Genomic DNA, 21,254 nt, shown 5'->3' on the forward strand with positions numbered 1-21,254 from the left:
TTTATGTTTACTAAATGAACCAATTTAAAAATTTATGTGCTTGTGGCCATTTCAATATTTATAAACCGAAAGAAACTCTTGTAATGCACATGCACATAGGTGTATGTGATAAAAAAATCATTTATCAAGGTCAAAGAAATGATATCAGGAAAAAAATAATGACTAAAACAAAAAATAATTATCATAAACTCCAAAAAATTTAGGAAACTAATTGAAAGTTCTTTATGAAAAAGAGTTATACAAGGAAAGAAACATCTTAGAAATCAGAATACATCTTAGAGAAACAATACTAAAAGAACAGAGAGAGGAATAATTCTAAGAAAAATATAGTCAAAAGAGGGATAATGGTAAGACTGACAGCTAAATTAAGACTTGAGGATGATACAACCGTAGATGAATTTGTTAACATTTTCTACGTCATTTTAATGATATTCATGTCTAACTACAGGAAGATATTTGCAGTCCAAGCCTAAAATTTGCATTTACAAAAAGTAGAGTCTCCTGGTTTTGACCCTTCTTTTCCCTGTGATGCTAAATATAGACATTCTCTAAATTTCTGTTCTTCACTCCGTTTGCTTCACTTGCTTGCCCAACGGTTCAGTTTACTCAAACATTTTCTCTTAACGAGATATTTTAGGACTTCCTAGCTTCAGCTGAGGTATTTTTAAACAAAGCTAAGGTAACTTCTCACAGATCATGTAATTTCTCTGCTAGAATACCTTCAGTGATTCCTACTGCTTTCAAAATTCCATAGAATCTTTCAAAAATTATAAATGGGTGCATAGCTTTTTTTTTAACCTTACCCTGTTACAGTTCCTCACTTATCACAAGGTACAGAGCTTCACTGATAGCCCAAAACACAACAGACTTTTACTCTCCTGTCTTCTTTGCCTTTCCTAAAGCTATTTCCTCTTTGTAAAATGCCCTTTGCCACAACCTTTCAAATCCCACTCATTCCTCCAGACTGAGCCTAAATCCTGTCTCCTTTGAGAAATCTCTGCTAATTCCTCCGTCTGAATTAGTCTTCCCCTCTGCCAACCTCCCACTGTAGTACTTGTCTGTCTGCCTTGTTATATTTCCGTATATATCCACCCCCATTATGTAAATTCTTGAAAAGTAAAGGCTACATGACACACGTGTTTAAAATGTTACACTCCACAGTCTCCAGCACAGCATTGTGCATGCTGCATCTCTAGAGGTGCTTAATAAGTTAAAATAAATGTGTTTAATGTTACGGCTTCTATGTGAATGAACCAAAATTTGTTTTCACAATGGAAGTAGAATTTGGTTTCAGTCACTTATTTCGCGTTCCCAACTGTTTTTCCCTCTACACTGTGGTATTCTGTGAACATTTTTAATTCAATTATCTCCAAATCTGAGCCCACTTTCCCTCTAAAGGTGTTCACCATGTGCCTTATTTATTTCTATAAATGAGACCACTTCTTTCCAGGCTCTCAATTCAATACTTGTGACATTTTGGTTCTCTCCCTCACCTATACCTTCAAGTACAATTCTCTATCTTTATTATCTCTTTTGAATCCTTTCTTCTCTACTGACAGTTTCATTATCTTACTGTGAATGAGACTGAATAAGAATGAATGAAAGGGTGGACTGCCAGCCATTGATTATTCACAATTTATAACCTGGATCTGAGTATATGATACCTTTATCCTTTATTTGACTAAGAAAGACAAAATTAAATAGAAATATTCTGTAGAATAATTTTCATGAAGTACGCTTCCAATAAATGTTTAAGTTTGGAGGGGGAAATTGAAGATAAAAAGTAAAAATTATATTATATACAGTTTTTAATATAAGTAGAAATTATAAAATGGAAGTTAAGCTAGAAAGGAAATAGAATTTATTAATTTAAAAGTAAAATATTGCAGAGAACAGATGAACAGTGGAAAAATAGAACTTTGTGGACAATATGAAATTATTCCATAACCTGGAAGCTTCCTTGATTTCTGTTGACTAATGAAGCTTTTCACTCTATGAACTTTTAACTTAAATTGGTTATAATATTTGCTTCAATCAGTGTGTGAAATGAATAATAAAGTATAATACCATGTATGCATTACTAATATTAATATTTCAAAAAAGTACTTTTGCATTGCTTGATGTGATATTCATCCTATTTTAATTGCCTTTTAAAGTGATTATACTTACCAATGTATCTGAGAGTAGAATTCTGTTTATCTGTTCCAGCTGAATTACTTGCTAGGCAACCATAGATCCCTGCATCTTTGGGAGCTGCATTTTTGATAAATAAGGTGCCATCTGAGGTCATCCTATACCTATGAATAAAAAACAAAAAGAATATAAAATTGAAAATGCCACAATAGTAATATCAAGATGATATAGTGCTTTCTTTTAAAATATTTTCAAACGTTGTAGAGTTACATTTTTGGTGTTGATTGCAGAAATGGTTACCATCATTATTTTATAAGCAGAAATGCAATAATAATAATAATATCATGTATCCAATATTGACTACATACCAGCTGCTGCTCTAGAAACTTTACATTTATTTTAATCTAAAAATTTTCCTAACACCCTAGTGAGTTAAATACTATTAATATCTCTGTTTTACAGGTGAGCAAAGAGGTTACATAACTCACCCAAAGCCAGAGTTAGTAAATGGAAGAACTGGAATTTGCACCCAGGCAATCTTGCTCCATGTGGTGAATTGCTATAGTAAATGGTTCTTCACAATGAAAACCTTAGAGATGTAATGTCTCATGTCACACAGTGAGTCTGTAAGGAGTCTAGGAATAGAATCTGGCTCAACTGGCTGGATCATACCTATGACTTCTTCACTGCCAAACCCAGAGTAATGGAAGCCCCATGGCTGGATACTTTGTTGTTTATATTCCACGTGTTTATTATACTGTAGGAGCATGAGTGGATTCAATGCTTTTAAAAAGCACCCAGTGAAATAAAATACTTCCCACTGTAGTTTGGCAAAAATGGAAGTAATGACAAAGAATGTCTGAACACATTTTAATTAGAGCTACTGGTCTGTTCTCAACCTCTCTCTTCTGTTAAATCCAGGACAATGTCTTTAATAGATTTGTTGAAACTCTATGTTATTTTACCTCACAGAAAATTTATTACCCTCGTTTCAATTACTAAAGTTAAATTAACTGATTGGTGCTACATTTACAGCTCAAAGTACTGGGAAGCACTTGGTCCCAGCTATTGAATTCAAGACTCAATAACCTCAAACTTTATAAAGTCATCATTTATATTATTTTTGACATTCATAGCCTGTTTAGAAAATGTAAAGCTAAGTATTGTGGTCAAACCTCCCTTAATATTAGGGATTTGGTCATATTAGTTTGGTCCAGAAGTCTCATCAATTTTTCTCACTCAATAAAAACAAAAACATGATACAAACCCAGTACCTGTGTGAACCCACGATAAACATATCATTAACGGTCCAGGCAATCTTTGGTTTGGGATAACCTGTTGCAGAACACATGACGGAGACCTCAGACCCTCCTGTGAAAGACTGATTCTTGGGCATCACAGTGACTTTGGGTGGTTCTGCAAATAAAAATATACGTATGTAGAAAAATGCCAATTTATCTTGATGTTAGAAGCTTCCTATGTTAGCAGTTTTGTAGGTTTCTCACCACCACATCTTTATTGCCTTCCTCTATGGATGAACCCCATCACAGATATGGCAGGAAAGAAACCAATGGTAATGAAAACAAGGGAAGTAAACTCTCTTTGAAAGTTAAATGAATTTGATCCCGATGTTATATTTTTGTGTTTCCACTGGTTACCATGAAGCCCCTTGCTGGCTTGCTTCCACCAGCTGACCTACAGTTTATGCCACTAATCTGACACTTCCCTATAAACCTGTTCCCAGGCAAAGTCTCTAAATACAGTTTTTGGCTCTTTCTAGACAACGAATGTAGGATTGGAGCCACAGCTTGTCCTGACTATGCTGTCTGCTTTGTTCAACCTGATCTTTCTCTTTTTATTTATTTGATCATAACTTTGTTATGATAAGAAACCATGTACTCATTCCATATTCGATTATATTCTATAGCATTTAACATCCCTTGCATATCATTGCAGTGGCTTGTATATAAAAGACACTTAAAACTTTTGATGGAATGCAGTTTCCTAAACTGTAACCTGGCTCTGAATTGTAATGTCTGCCTGTCCCTCCCAAGATCCTGCTACACTGGTCATTTGACTCACGTCCGTGCATGCACAGGACCTCAACTTAAAAAAAAATCACTTATTCAAACTTTCTCTTTCATTACACTTCTATGGCAGGAAAAAGACTTTTGAAAATGGAACACTAAATCAGGAATTTATCATCAAAAAGAAAACAATTCTCTGAGATAATTCTGGGATGTTGATATATTTGTTTTAATAGATTACATGTTTTACATCTATATTACTACACAATAAGAATTAATCTTCAAAGAAGGTACCATCAAAGAGATATTAAGTAGCTCCTAATGTAAATATCCACCACTTAATAAGGTAAACAAAAGTAAATTAATTTCCAGTGTTTGAAACAGACAGCTTTCATGAGTATTAACAAAAATAAATAAATTCATTCAATGACATCTGCTTTTTGCATAATTATTATGTGCCAGGCACTGTGCTAACTTGCAGGGACACACAGATGAACCTAACAGGCATGCTGTCTGCTTTCCATTTAATTTGGTTTTTACTATAAATAAAATTGAGAAATTCAGTTAGCCAGTTAGATGTGAATATATTTATGATATATCTTTCCTGTAAGTTAGTCTGCAAATTGTGGCTTAGTTTCACTGAGAAACCAACAGCTTGGGGAATCTATACATGTGAGAGATACAAATGGTACTGCTGGGCGGCAGCAGCTACACAACTGAAGGAAGCTAATTAGTGCCTAATTGCTAGCAGCTTACAATTGTCCCCCTCCCCTTTTTTTCCTGTTTACATTGTGTTTTTCAAATTATGGTCTAGTCTTTGAAGTTAATGTTTAAAGGATTTTTTCCGGTCCATGAACTTCGTTGATAGCCTCATTATTCCACGGATTCTTGTTGGTGAGCATAGGGCTAGAGAAATGTGTGAGGTCAAGGGCAGACTGAATATGGCCAGTAAGTTCAAATTGTGATTCCATCTGGAGTCCATCAATTCTGAAATTCTGAAGGACTACACATGCTGTAGGGATGATGCAGATAATCTTCAGGGGATAAGAGGGAAAAAAAATGAACAGTTCTTTCTCTTTGGAATTTACTGAAACACACATTTATTCAGTCCCATCTTCCTAAAATAAAATGCTTCTCGTGTCTAGCTATTGACATGGAATTGCTGCAAAGATTCAAGCAACTCTCAGAATTTTTGTCCAAACTTGGTGTCTTCCAATGTAGTCTGCCAGAAATGGCCTGGCATCTCTCCCAGCAAGAATCCCACTGGTAGGCTCTGTATTTCAGATATCAAAGTAAAAATAAGTCAGTTACCCAAATCAGGATGCAGAGAGCTAAGAGGTCATTGAGCAAATACAGCCTGGACATAGGGTGCTACTCAGGGTCATGAAATAAGTCTGTGTGCAACACACAGATGGGATGACATCATCCCACAGGAGGTGAGAAATTTACCATTCCCTTAGAATATTCCTGCTGATTGCTGGGCATGGTGGTTCACGCCTGTAATCCCAACACTTTGGGAGGCTGAGGCGGGCAGATCAACTGAGGTCGGGAGTTTGAGACCATCCTGACCAACATGGAGAAACTCTGTCTCTACTAAAAATACAAAAATTAGCTGGGCGTGGCGGTGCATGCCTGTAATCCCAGCTACTTGGGAGGCTGAGGCAGGAGAATTGCTTGAACCTGGGAGGCAGAGGTTGCAGTGAGCCAAGATCACGCCACTGCGCTCCAGCCTGGAGAACAAGAGCAAAACTCCGTCTCAAAAAAAAAAGAATATTCTTGCTGATAAGATACTTAGAAAGAACATGAACAAATACAGAGGAGCAAAATTAGATTTCTACCAAATAACAGTTGAATGAAAATGGTCAAAATGAATTAGACTTTAATCGGGTTAAATAATGATATAATAGATTTCACTAAGTTATTTCAACTGCTAATTTTTTAATTCCTAGAAAAACCTCCTCATTTTAATGAAGTAGTTTCAATGGAGCAAGAACATGGAATTAAAGAACCACAGTTCAACTCCATCAATGAAGTAACATCATTTGCCAACTAACAAACTGAGTCTACATCTCTTTATTTGCAATGTAAAACCCCATCCAGTTAAGGGAAAAAAAAAATAGTACTAATGTTGGATTTAGAAGTCCGGAGTTCAATTTTAGGCTTTGGAGAGAAGTAATCCATTTGTACTTGAGATTTCCAATCTCATATCACCACCATCATCATTATCACCATTATCATCACCACCACGACCACCATGAGCAACCAACACCATCATCATCAAGAACAACTTGCTTTTGCTAGCCAAAGCAATGGGAACACAGCACTCTATTAGGGGGCAAGGTATTAATTTGCTTTTTATTTAATTATAACAAAAGCGAAATACATGTTTTTGTAATTTCCTATCAATAATTTAGAAGAATTAAATATAAATATAAAATAAAAACCAATACTACTTTAAGAATTGGGTATCTTAATACACTATTAATGGTCAGATTAGCAAAAATGAAGTGTAAGTGGCCATGAAAACAGCCATCTCACTGCCTACAAAAACTAGGGAAGAAAAAGTCTCACCTAACTCTCTTGGAAACTGCCAACACTATCTTCAAGCTCAGGAGACACATTTCCTGTCAGCTGGGTCTGATTTGTTGCTCTTAAGCTTCTGGTAGGAAATTTCTCAGAGAAAATACCTAAGGACTTTTTCTTCAAGGTTATTTAATTACCACCAACAAATTAATTAGATAATGCAAATGATTTAATTACCTAAGTCACAATTAGCAATATTTGTCACCACTGGTATATTTAGAGTACTTGGGCAAATTTCTGTGTGTTTTCATTTTTTCAGCCAACAAACATTTACTGAGTACCGACAATGTTTCAGACACTTTATGCCTTCAAAGATCTCACAGACACTATAAAGTATATTATGTAAAATTAGGCACTAAATCTCTTTCTAGTAGTCAGTTCATTGAAATAGGAAAGTGGTGCTTTCCTTCCGTCAGTGCCTATTACATGCCGGGTATCTAACTCTAGACCCATCATTTATTTTCCACAATAATACTATGTAGCAAGTGTTACTGCCATTTTACAAATAAACTATGGCTCAAAATGGTTAAATAATTTGCCTAGTCACTCAAAGGTGGAGCTGGAATTCAAATGCAGACATTTCTTGCTCCATGTTGTCTGTCTATACCTTAATGGGAAATAATAGTACCTACCTCATAGCATTATTATGGACTAGCCAGGTTAATATACATAAAACACTTAGAACAATGCCTGGCATGTAGTAGGCACGATGTAACTTTTGCTATTATTAGCAGTATTCCTCTATATAGCAACGTGTGACAAAGAATGACCAAATAAAGTTATAGCATTTAAAATACATCTGTGCATATGTACTATCTAGACATTTACAAATGAAATTTGATCACAATCCTCACACTTACATACGTCATTTAGATTATATATCCTATTTCAGTCTGTACGTGGTGGCTCACGCTTGTAATCCCAGCATTTTCGGAGGCCAAGGCAGGAGGATCACTTGAACCCAGGAGTTCAAGACCAGTCTGGGTAACAGGGCAAAAACCCGTCTCTACTAAAAATAGAAAAATTAGCCTGGTGTGGTGGTGCATGCCTGTTGTCCCAGCAGGGTGCATGCCTGTTGGAAGACTGAGGTGGGAGGATCACCTGGGCCCAGGAGGCAGAGGTTGCAGTGAGCCAAAGGTTGCAGTGAGTCAAAGGTTGCAGTGAGCCAAGATTGCATGACTGCACTCCAGTTTGGGTGTGAACGAGACCCTTTCTCAAAAAAAAGATTATATACCCTATTTATAAACAATATTTGTTATATCTTATTTAATTCTTCTGAAATCTGAAATGTTTCTAGATACTTAAAATTTACTAGAAATTTCAATAAAATAGATAAAATTAGATTTTTTCCCTCTGTTTTACTGATGGAAAAAGCATGCTACTTACCATGTCACGTGGCACATGTTAAAAAGAGTTATAATATAATGAGCATGTGGTTATAATATTATTTTCATACTTAGTGAAGTAATTCTCATCATTAAATACTGACTTCATCAACCATCTTGAGAAATATTTCCTTTTTTTTTGCAATATTCTCTCTGGTGACGTGGCCTAATTAATGACAGACATCCACCCTTTCCTGATACCATAGAAGACAAATTAATACTTCTAATGTTTGTACAGAAAAACATCAAGGAGAAAAGGAGGCTTTGTCTGGCACTTTGATTTCCATGTCACAACATGTGATTATGCAGGAGATGTCAGCTACACACTGAATATGCTCAGATTGAACAAGGACTCCTGGGTTGATCTCCAGCCTTAAAAATCCTCCTCATAAGGGAACAACTAGTGGAATCAACAGAAAACTATTTCTGTTGTCAGATAAACAGGAAAACAATCTTAAACAAAACCTTAAACTCCTACTATATACATAAAAATGTCCCCTTCTCTCCCACACTTATGTAACCTTTACTCAGAAGCAGTATAAGCATTTGCAAATTAAGCAGCCACTGTATCAACTCAACAGTGACAAATTGCTTTAGCCTATTTTGTAAAATTTTGTAAAAGTCACTCACATTTTGTTTCTAAATTGGGGTGAATAATATAAACAATACTTTAAATATAACAACTATAAATTTTTCATGAGATATTTACCAGATTTTGTTCTAAAATATGATTTTAAATGCAAGCAGTAATATGCTGGCTTGTGCTGGAACTGGAAAAGAAAGTACTTACATAATGACATTTCTAACTGCTGATGTGATTCAAATAACCCATTGAAGTTAACATGGAAACATGATAGATAAGGGTAATGACCCAGACTTCCCTATAGTGTTATTGTTACACTGAGGTTTATTCAGCAATTAAGGAATTATACATCTATTGGGTGCAATTATGTTTTTCCCTCTGTGCAAGGCACTATGGGTTTAAAAAATGACAATGTGATATTCTGAAATATATATTTTGTCTTTGTCCCATTTCCTGACATACAGCTACTAAAATCCTTGGAATCTCAGTAGTGATAAAAGTTTCTTTTGCATGCTAATAAGATGATTGGTGACTGGGGGTCCCCAGAGGGCTTCAGGATGGGGCTAATTCACCAGAAAGATCAAGGCAGGATGGAACTTTCAACCCCACCCTCAAAATCCAGGGAAGGGAGAGGAGATGAAGGCAGCGATGATCACTGATGGCCCGTGATGTAATCAATCATGTCTACAGAAGGACATCTCCATAAAAACCAAAACCAAAAAAAAAGCCAGGGTTCAGAGAGCTTCTGAAATAGCTAAACATGCAGAGAATAGCTGAACACATAGAGGTTCCTGGAGGATGGTGTGAAGCTCTGTGCCACTTCTACCATACCTCACCCTATGGCTGTTCATCTGTATTCTTTGTAATATCCTTTATAATAAATGAGTAAAAGTAAAGTGTGTCCCTGGGTTCTGTGAGCCACTCTAGCAAATTAATCAAACTCCAGGAGGGGGTTGTAGAAACCCTGATTTATAGCCAGTCAGAAGCACAGATCACAACCTACAGTTTGCAATTGGCATCAGAAGTGGGTGGACCATCTTGCAGGATGGAGCCTTCAATCTGTGGGATCTAGATAGTTTCAGAATTGAATTGGAGGATCACCCGGCTGGTGTCTGCTGGAGAACTGCTTGGTGTAAGGGGGAAAAAAAAATCCCACATATCTGATGTCAGAAGTGAAGTTCGGTATATGAAATGGGAAAGATACACTTTGACTTTTCCTGTATCTCTAATAGACAATAAGTATCTCACAGTGTATATATAATATGATTAATAATGACTAAACACGTGATTAAGTGCAAAATTGTGTGGCAAAAATAAGTTCTAGAGGATAACCGAACAAAGAGACCAATATCAGAAAGGCAGTGGTTTATGAGATGCTTCACATTATAGGTAGAATTTAGATAGGGATAAAGAACTAGAATGAAGACATTTGGAGGCAGTGAGGATGCCTCTGTGACTCAAGTAATGTAAACTGGAGTTGGGACAAATCACGGAAGGATGAAAAGTAATGAAACAAGGGCTAGGGTCAAAGCAGTAGGAAACAGCACACCTTTGAAGGTGTAATGGACATAGAGGCTGACAGAGAAAATGTTCCGTGGCCATCAAAAGTTCAGCTCTGGCAGCCAAAGACAGGACAAGAGCAACACCTATCCATTCTTTTGGGAAATTCATTACTGAGAAAATTCAAAACTCATAGATACCCAAAATTACCTGCCTAACAGTAGTATGACTATAAAATTAGCAGCATCAATAATATTTTATGATATGAAAGAATTAATCTGATAACTTGTCTACCTATAATTCAGAATTAGTTACACATAGAGGCTTAATATCAATAGCAAGTTGAAATATTCAGTTACCCATTTAAGGAAACATGCATAAAGAAAAGATGTATGGCTACCTTATTCTCTGAAGATACATAGTACTCACATATTGAAAGGAAAAATTTTTATTTCTTTTTTTTCTCTATGCATTGCTTTATGAGGATACAATTCAGGATTAAACGTTAAAAGAATTGTGTAGGAGTTAGTTTGTGGACAGAGGAGTGTAAATTTTATTCTGGGGTAATTAGAAAAGCACAAAAAGGTTTTCAATGAATGAACAGTTAAAACAATATTTAGGGAAAATTCACTTGGTTGCCCAGTGGAAGATGGATTGGAATGGGGGAAGAAAGTCCCCATTCTAAAAGAAAGTAAGTCCATAAAAAGAGGATTCTAATAGCTTAGTTTGAGTTGGATGAGCATGGTGTCAGTGGCTATGAGGAGGAAAGGAGTGATATGAGAGACAGAGAAATATTGACCTAACCATGCATAGAAAAAGGGGAAGGGACCTTAATCTAAAAATACTATTACCTGGGGGATAGTTCCACTGAACTCTAAATTTTACAATAGCTCATTTACACTGATCCCTATCAGCAATGCCAAGCACCCACTGATTCAAGCATCAGTCCAAAGAAAACATCTCCCATTATGGACATATGTGTCCATAAATAAAGAGGGCATAAGAAATTCCATTTTTAAAAAATTGATATATTGTTAGGTGTGGTCCGGGGAAAAGAGAATAGAGAGAGAGAAGTAAGGTATGATTACTGAAAAGAGATCCTAAGTGCCCTGACTGCCAGTCTAGGGCTCTTTCATTACCCCAAGAAGCAATTAACAAATCAGCAACCCAAGGATTTTTATTTCCATAGCGGTCAGTATTTTTTTAAGTGGGGTCATACATTTTTAGATGTTTTTATTTTCCCTTTAAAAGGATTTGTGCTCAAAAGGAATCTAGAGGATCAACAGTTGTTGATTATTGTTTAAAAAGGCATTACCTTTTGGAAAAAAGCATCTCACAGCTGCCTATTGATCTCTGTGGTGGAAAATTCTCAAGCTTCTCTCAGTGTTCCTAGTGATATGTTTATGCAATAAGGAATTGATAGTACTCAGGAGAAGAAAGATACTCCATTGATTAATATTTACTGTTAAGTTTTTTTCTTACTTGAGTTCTCACAACGAAACCTAAGTACTCTAATTTGGAGACAGTTAAAACCCACATTCAACCAAACCACCAAATTAATTTATATTTCTGAAAAATAATAGGAACTGTTATTATGTTCACAAATATATTTTTCATTATGGGTTGTCAGGCCTCTGAGCCCAAGCCAAGCCATCGCATCCCCTGTGACTTGCAAGTATATATGCCCAGATGGCCTGAAGTAACTGAAGAATCACAAAAGAAGTGAATATGCCCTGCCCCACCTTAACTGATGACATTCCACCACAAAAGAAGTGTAAATGGCCGGTCCTTGCCTTAAGTGATGACATTACCTTGTGAAAGTCCTTTTCCTGGCTCATCCTGGCTCAAAAAGCACCCCCACTGAGCACCTTGCGACCCCCACTCCTGCCCACCAGAGAACAACCCCCCTTTGACTGTAATTTTCCTTTACCTACCCAAATCCTATAAAATGGCCCCACCCCTATCTCCCTTCTCTGCCTCTCTTTTTGGACTCAGCCCACCTGCACCCAGGTGAAATAAACAGCCATGTTGCTCACACAAAGCCTGTTTGGTGGTCTCTTCACACGGACACGCATGAAATTTGGTGCCATGACTCAGATCGGGGCACCTCCCTTGGGAGATCAATCCCCCGTCCTCCTGCTCTTTGCTCTGTGAGAAAGATCCACCTACGACCTCAGGTCCTCAGACCGACCAGCCCAAGAAACATCTCACCAATTTCAAATCCGGTAAGCGGCCTCTTTTTACTCTCTTCTCCAACCTCCCTCACTATCCCTCACCCTCTTTCTCCTTTCAATCTTGGTGCCACACTTCAATCTCTCCATTCTCTTAATTTCAATTCCTTTCATTTTCTGGTATTTTCTGGTAGAGACAAAGGAGACACGTTTTATCCGTGGACCCAAAACTCCAGTGCCAGTCATGGACTGGGAAGGCAGCCTTCCCTTGGTGTTTAATCATTGCAGCGACGCCTCTCTGATCATTCACCCATGTTTCAACAGTGTCAGACCACGCAGGGACGCCTGCCTTGGTCCTTCACCCTTAGCAGCAAGTCCTGCTTTTCTGGGGAAGGGGCAAGTACCCCAACCCCTTCTCTCTACCCCTTCTCTGCTTTTCTGGGGAAAGGGCAAGTACCCCAATCCCTTCTCTCCTTGTCTCTATCCCTTCTCTGCTTTTCTGGGGGAGGAGCAAGTACCCCTCAACCCCTTCTCCTTCACCCTTAGTGGCAAGTCCCGCTTTTCTGGGGGAGGGGCAAGTACCCCTCAACCCCTTCTCCTTCACCCTTAGAGGCAAGTCCCGCTTTTCTAGGGGGGCAAGAACCCCCAATCCCTTATTTCCACACCCTGACCTCTTATCCCTGTGCCCCAATCCCTTATTTCCACACCCCAACCTCTTATCTCTGTGCCCCAATCCCTTATTTCAGCACCCCAACCTCTTATCTCTGTGCCCCAATCCCTTATTTCTGCACCCCAACCTCTTATCTCTGTGCCCCAATTCCTTATTTCTGTGCCCCAACCCTTTCTCTGCTTTTCTGGAGGGCAAGAAACCCCTACCCCTTCTCCGTGTCTCTACTCTTTTCTCTGGGCTTGCCTCCTTCACTATGGGCAAGCTTCCACCTTCCATTCCTCCTTCTTCTCCCTTAGCCTGTATTCTTAAGAACTTAAAACCTCTTCAACTCTCACCTGACCTAAAATCTAAGTGTCTTATTTTCTTCTGCAATGCCGCTTGACCTCAATACAAACTCGACAGTAGTTCCAAATAGCTGGAAAATGGCACTTAAAATTTTTCCATCCTACAAGATCTAAATAATTCTTGTCATAAAATGGGCAAATGGTCTGAGGTGCCTGACGTCCAGGCATTCTTTTACACATCAGTCCCTTCCTAGTCTCTGTGCCCAGTGCAACTCGTCCCAAATCTTCCTTCTTTCCCTCCCGCCTGTCCCCTTAGTACCAATCCCAAGCGTCGCTGAGTCTTTCTAATCTTCCTTTTCTACTGACCCATCTGACCTCTCCCTTCCTCCCCCAGGCTTCTCCTCGCCAGGCCAAGCTAGGTCCCAATTCTTCCTCAGCCTCTGCTCCTCCACCCTATAATCTTTTTATCACCTCCCCTCCTCACACCTGGTCCGGCTTACAGTTTCGTTCCATGACTAGCCCTCCCCCTCCTGCCCAGCAATTTACCCTTAAAAAGGTGGCTGGAGCTAAAGGCATAGTCAAGGTTAATGCTCCTTTTTCTTTATCCCAAGTCAGATAGCGTTTAGGCTCTTTTTCATCAAATATAAAAATCCAGCCTAGTTCATGACCTGTTTGGCAGCAACCCCGAGACACTTTACAGCCCTAGACCCTAAAAGGTCAAAAGGCCGTCTTATTCTCAAAATACATTTTATTACCCAATCTGCTCCCGACATTAAATAAAACTCCAAAAATTAAATTCCAGCCCTCAAACCCCACAACAGGATTTAATTAACCTCGCCTTCAAGGTGTACAATAATAGAAAAAAGTTGCAATTCCTTGCCTCCACTGTGAGACAAACTCCAGCCACATCTCCAGCACACAAGAACTTCCAAACGCCTGAACCGCAGCGGCCAGGCCTTCCTCCAGAACCTCCTCCCCCAGGAGCTTGCTACACGTGCCGGAAATCTGGCCACTGGGCCAAGGAATGCCCGCAGCCCAGGATTTCTCCTAAGCCGCGTCCCATCTGTGTGGGACCCCACTGAAAATCGGACTGTTCAACTCACCCGGCAGCCACTCCCAGAGCCCCTGGAACTCTGGCCCAAGGCTCTCTGACTCCTTCCCAGATCTTCTCGGCTTAGCGGCTGAAGACTGACACTGCCCGATCGCCTCGGAAGCCCCCTAGACCATCACAGACACTGAGCTTCGGGTAACTCTCACAGTGGAAGGTAAGCCCATCCCCTTCTTAATCAATACAGAGGATACCCACTCCACATTACCTTCTTTTCAAGGGCCCGTTTCCCTTGCCTCCATAACTGTTGTGGGTATTGACGGCCAGGCTTCTAAACCTCTTAAAACTCCCCAGCTGTGGTGCCAACTTGGACAATACTCTTTTAAGCACTCCTTTTTAGTTATCCCCACCTGCCCAGTTCCCTTATTAGGCTGAGACACTTTAACTAAATTATCTGCTTCCCTGACTATTCCTGGACTACAGCTGTATCTCATTGCCGCCCTTCTTCCCAATCCAAAGCCTCCTTTGCGTCCTCCTCTTGTATCCCCCCACCTTAATCCACAAGTATAAGATACCTCTACTCCCTCCTTAGTGACCGATCCTGCACCCCTTACCATCTCATTAAAACCTAATCACCCTTACCCCACTCAACACCAATATCCCATCCCGCAGCACGCTTTAAAAAGATTAAAGCCTGTTATCACTCGCCTGCTACAGCATGGCCTTTTAAAGCCTATAAACTCTCCTTACAATTCCCCCATTTTACCTGTCCTAAAACCAGACAAGCCTTACAAGTTAGTTCAGGATCTGCGCCTTATCAACCAAATTGTTTTGCCTATCCACCCCGTGGTGCCAAACCCATATACTCTCCTATCCTCAATACCTGCCTCTACAACCTATTATTCTGTTCTAGATCTCAAACATGCTTTCTTTACTATTCCTTTGCACCCTTAATCCCAGCCCCTCTTTGCTTTCACTTGGACTGACCCTGACACCCATCAAGCTCAGCAAATGACCTAGGCTGTACTGCCGCAAAGCTTCACAGGCAGCCCGCATTACTTTAATCAAGCCCAAATTTCTTCCTCATCTGTTACCTATCTCGGCATAATTCTCATAAAAACACACGTGCTCTCCCTGCCAATCGTATCCGACTGATCTCTCAAACCCCAGCACCTTCTACAAAACAACTCCTTTCCTTCCTAGGCATGGTTAGTGCGGTCAGAATTCTTACACAAGAGCCAGGACCACACCCTGTAGCCTTTCTGTCCAAACAACTTGACCTTACTGTTCTAGCCTAGCCCTCATGTCTCCGTGCAGCGGCTGCCGCTGCTTTAATACTTTTAGAGGCTCTCAAAATCACAAACTATGCTCAACTAACTCTCTACAGTTCTCATAACTTCCAAAATCTATTTTCTTTCTCATACCTGACATATACTTTCTGCTTCCCGGCTCCTTCAGCTATACTCACTCTTTGTTGAGTCTCCCACAATTACTGTTGTTCCTGACCCAGACTTCAATCCGGCCTCCCACATTATTCCCGATACCACACCTGACCCCCATGACTGTATCTCTCTGATCCACCTGACATTCACCCCATTTCCCCAAATTTCCTTCTTTCCTGTTCCTCACCCTGATCACGCTTGATTTATTGATGGCGGTTCCACCAGGCCTAATCGCCACACACCAGCAAAGGCAGGCTATGCTATAGTACAAGCCACTAGCCCGCCTCTCAGAACCTCTCATTTCCTTTCCATCGTGGAAATCTATCCTCAAGGAAATAACTTCTCAGTGTTCCATCTGCTATTCTACTACTCCTCAGGAATTATTCAGGCCCCCTCCCTTCCCTACACATCAAGCTCCAGGATTTGCCCCACCCAGGACTGGCAAATTAGCTTTACTCAACATGCCGAGTCAGATAACTAAAATACCTCTTCGTCTAGGCAGATACTTTCACTGGATAGGTAGAGGCCTTTCCTACAGGGTCTGAGAAGGCCACCACAGTCATTTCTTCTGTTCTGTCAGACATAATTCCTCAGTTTAGCCTTCCCACCTCAATACAGTCTGATAAGAGATGAGCCTTTATTAGTCAAATCAGCCAAGCAGTGTTTCAGGCTCTTAGTATTCAGTGAAACCTTTATATCCCTTACGGTCCTCCGTCTTCAAGAAAAGTAGAATGGACTAAAGGTCTTTTAAAAACACACCTCACCAAGCTCAGCCACCAACTTAAAAAGGACTGGACAATACTTTTACCACTTTCCCTTCTGAGAATTCAGGCCTGTTCTCGGAATGCTACAGGGTACAGCCCATTTGAGCTCCTGTATAGACGCTCCTTTTTATTAGGCCCCAGTCTCATTCCAGACACCAGACCAACTTAGACTGTGCCCAAAAAAACTTGTCATCCCTACTATCTTCTGTCTAGTCATACTCATATTCACCATTCTCAACTACTCATACACGCCCTGCTCTTGTTTACACTGCCGGTTTACACTGTTTTTCCAAGCCATCACAGCTGATATCTCCTGGTGCTATCCCCAAACTGCCACTCTAAACTCTTGAAGTAAATAAATAATCTTTGCTGGCAGGACTATGCTGAATCTCCTTAGGCACTCTCTAATCAGATATCCTGTGTCATCCCAATTCTTAGACCTTTTATACCTGTTTTTCTCCTTCTGTTATTCCATTTAGTTTCTCAATTCATCCAAAACCATATCCAGGCCATCACCAATCATTCTATACGACAAATGTTTCTTCTAACAACCCCACAATATCACCCCTTACCACAAGACCTCCCTTCAGCTTAATCTCTCCCACTCTAGGTTCCCACGCCGCCCCTAATCCCGCTTGAAGCAGCCCTGAGAAACATCGCCCATTCTCTCTCCATACCACCCCCCAAAAATTTTCACCGCCCCAACACTTCAACACTATTTTGTTTTATTTTTCTTATTAATATAAAAAGGCAGGAATGTCAGGCCTCTGAGCTCAAGCCAAGCCATCGCATCCCCTGTGACTTCCAAGTATATACGCCCAGATGGCCTGAAGTAACTGAAGAATCACAAAAGAAGTGAATATGCCCTGCCCCACCTTAACTGATGACATTCCACCACAAAAGAAGTGTAAATGGCCGGTCCTTGCCTTAAGTGATGACATTACCTTGTGAAAGTCCTTTTCCTGGCTCATCCTGGCTCAAAAAGCACCCCCACTGAGCACCTTGCGACCCCCCACTCCTGCTCACCAGAGAACAACCCTCCTTTGACCTGTAATTTTCCTTTACCTACCCAAATCCTATAAAATGGCCCCACCCCTATCTCCCTTCTCTGACTCTTTTTTTGGACTCAGCCCACCTGCACCCAGGTGAAATAAACAGCCATGTTGCTCACACAAAGCCTGTTTGGTGGTCTGTTCACATGGACACACATGAAATGGGTAATATATTCCTGAAAATGTCCAATGCTCTAACATCAAGCAATGCTACATGAGAAACTGAAAGAACATTCGAATTTAATTAAGGGAACTAATTTCTATTGAGTTGTATAGCCTGTAAATGTGTTTTACAGGATCTCTGATCCTTCTAAGTATCTATATTTCCTATAGAAAAAGTTAACTTCAAAAAGTTACATAATGACTATCATTGAGCCTGCTGATAATTGTAATTAGCAGCTATATCCCATCCTAACAGTGTGCCTACTGATTTAGGTCAATCAGCTTATTTAAAACATTGACATTGTTTTCAAATGCATTTTCATTTCTGATTAGGGAGGTAAGTCCAGCAAGTTCTAGTGCTAACTTTTCCACGTGAAACTAGCACAATGAAAAATACAAAATCTCACTAAGAATGATTTACAATGGACAAATGTGCTTGTTCACATAACTTTTCTGTAATTTTTAACTAGCGTAAATGGCAATAAATACATTTAAACATTTTTAACTTTTCACATGCCTACTAAAGAGTTCCTCTTAAGTGGCCAGGGATTTCTTCCAAAGAGAAAAAAATGAAAACTAAAACCAATCAACCAAACAAACCAAAATAAACAACAAAATATCAGTTGCGTTGGGAAGGAAGCAAGGGCCACTGAAATCCCAAATGGAATCAGATGCAACATTTCCAAATGATATCTCATCAATAGGAATACGAGAACCACCTCTTCAAAATGGTGGAGTTATTTCTGAGTGGCAATAATTAAGTAAATTATGATCATGGTTTATCAATGTGGCAGTTGCAGTAAGTTTCCTAAAACTTCTTCTCTTGTTATTTCTGCCTTTCTTCTTTGTATAGAAGACTAGAGCTGTACTGTCCAATATGGTAGCCACATCTGTATCCACATAGGTTTACTTAAATTCAAATGTATAAATCAAATTCCAAATGAGTTCCTTGGGTACACTAGCCATATTTCAAGTGTTCAATTGTGAAACGTAGTTAGCAGCTGCCACACGAGCAGTACAGATGGAAAATAATTCCATCATTGCAGAAAGTCCTATTGGACAACCCTAAACTACAAAGGTCTATTAAATCTCAGAGGGAAGATTGATAATTGCCTTACCAGTAGGTGGGCCATTGGCAACAAAACACCCAAGCAAAGAACTACGCAAAATCTATCTTGGCAGTTATATGCTGGATTTACCCACCCCCCACAACCCCTGCCAACAAAAAAGAATTCCACATTTCGAACACCATTATGGTTATAAAATTCAGTTAATAAGAGAAGAGCAACAGTTTCAGGGATATTAATGATAAATAAGTGCTAGATTAGATTTTAATGACAGACCCTTAATGGCAAATATGCATCAAGATTTCTTTTCTTAAGAATCTAGTTTCTGTTTCCCCAGTATAGGTTGTAAGGATGTATATATACATGGCAAAGGTTTGCCTCCTTATTGTCCATTTTCAGTAACTCTTAGTACAAAATTGTGTATGTCAACAATGTTTCCACTTAATACTATTTTTTCTTTCCTTAACAAAAAAGTCGTGAACTTAGCAGCTTCTTTGGGTAATTAGCCAAAACAGGTGAAGACAAAAAATATGGTTGATAGGAAGAATGAAATTTTAAGAAGTCTTGTTTTTTCTCACTTAGAAAACTTTCAACTAAATGATGACAAGCACTGATTATCACACGGCCTTTTCTTTACTGCATCTGATTTATAACAATTTCCCAAAATCACAGAATTTTCAAATAAGACAGAAAGGCAAAGTTTAGACTTGCCTTCCCATTTGGCTTAGAAAAGAGTGGCAAATCATAATTAGCACCATTACTTCCTGGCATATTAGAAGGAGACTTCTGAAGTTTTACACATATGTACATGTGTCTCCTAATACAGACTGAATAACAGCAACATATTTTGCCTATCAAAAGTTGGTTATAGTGCTCAAAAAAGGGATAACTTCACATAAATATGTAAAAGTCACAGAATCAAAATCATATGAAAGTGGATCTACACAGCACTTCTTGAAGGAAAGACTAAAAAATCTAGCCTTTAATGTATGTTGATAGATAAATTTATTTGCTACCTTAGTATCTATCAGGGAAGCAACCATAATGTAGCTGGAAGAACGCTTGCCTTGGAAGTTCAGTCTGAGGTTCACAATCTCCCATCCTTCCAGCTGTCATTCCCTGACTCCCACACTTCTTCCTTCAACTTCATCATGGTCACCACTTTGAACTTCCTTTTTTATTCCAGTGTATCAGACCATGCTTTTAGCCTTTTCTTCCTTTTTCATCCAGCCTAAATCTCCCAGAGCATAACTGCAATCACTATTTTTTCAAGTTACCCTGTCTTTTTGCTGAACCAATTCCACAAAACCACAAAACCAAATGATTCCTCCAATTCTATATCAAAAGACTACTAAAGACAAGAGCGAAAAGAAAATCACATCATCATGGGTTTGGATCTCACTGTTCTGCTGGATCCTCCACTCTTAGCAAGCCCATGTTTCTGTGTTCTCATTCTTTTGTTGCTTTGCACGTGTAGTTTTCTCCATCTGAACAGACTGTCCTGACTTCTTCCTAGCAAAGACTTCTACCTTTTAGTCATCTTCTAGTGGATACCTGAGGCATAATCACCTCTGCAAAGCCCTTCTCAATCTCTACTCATCACTCTGAGACAGAATTAAAAGCTCCAGTAGCACCCTAATATGGCTCTTATAACATCGTATTGTAAATATTTATTTGTGTTGTTGTCTAATTTCCTTTATTACTTTATAGGCTTTTTGAGGAGATGGATGTTGTTTTCTCCTCATTTATATCATCAGCAAGAAGCACAAAGCCTGACAATTTTTTTTGTGAATAAATAAATGTATAAACAAATGAACAAATAAGACACCAGCTCTAACCTTTTCTAGCAAGGGTTTGTAATCAAGGTACTTCATGTGTTTCACTATTTGTTTTGTTATTATGGAAAAAATATATTCCTACTACATAGTATGAATGAGGTAGTGCCTAGGGGCATAGCATAAATAAAGATCTCATTGTCATAATCCTTATCTACCAGTTTTGCATTCTCATCAACCAAATGTTTCTGACATATCACACCTTTCTTCAGATGCAGTAAATAAATATTCCTCCTTTGTAATATTAGCTCTAATTCGATTTTTATTTATAATAGTCAAATATCATAGCCCCTTCATCATATATTAAAAATAACAAGTTATTTATGTTATTATATACAACAAATATCTAATCTTTAGTAATATAATTTATTTCTTAGTTGGACAATTAATTTATAAAATAACAACACAAAAAATATTAAACAATGTTTCGGGGAAATTTGAACCAAAAATTTTTAGTACACATTAGGACATATATAGCTTCCATACTTGCAAAAGTTCTTACGCCTAAACACTCTGCTTCTCATTGTCTTCCCACAGACATGCACTGC

General features: G+C 38.9%; 1 protein-coding gene across 9 annotated transcripts in view; it reads right to left on the reverse strand.

Annotated features, from left to right (window-relative positions):
- Positions 1-21,254, reverse strand: part of HMCN1 (hemicentin 1) — a 514,108-nt gene that overhangs the window by 226,730 nt on the left and 266,124 nt on the right. For 5 of the 9 annotated variants that reach the window (XM_063794515.1, XM_054673722.2, XM_514061.8 and 2 more), the window contains 2 exons: positions 3,408-3,549; positions 2,170-2,297 (listed from right to left, as the gene is read on the reverse strand). In XM_063794515.1, coding sequence (XP_063650585.1) covers positions 2,170-2,297; positions 3,408-3,549 — 270 coding nt within the window. Of the gene's footprint in view, positions 1-2,169; positions 2,298-3,400; positions 3,550-14,439; positions 17,892-21,254 lie in introns of those variants that run through there. The other 4 variants (XM_054673744.2, XM_054673743.2, XM_054673741.2 and 1 more) reach the window with 4 other exon arrangements.

The sequence above is a fragment of the Pan troglodytes genome, chromosome 1 (genome assembly GCF_028858775.2).
Source record: "Pan troglodytes isolate AG18354 chromosome 1, NHGRI_mPanTro3-v2.0_pri, whole genome shotgun sequence".
NCBI classification, from domain to species: Eukaryota; Metazoa; Chordata; class Mammalia; order Primates; family Hominidae; genus Pan; species Pan troglodytes.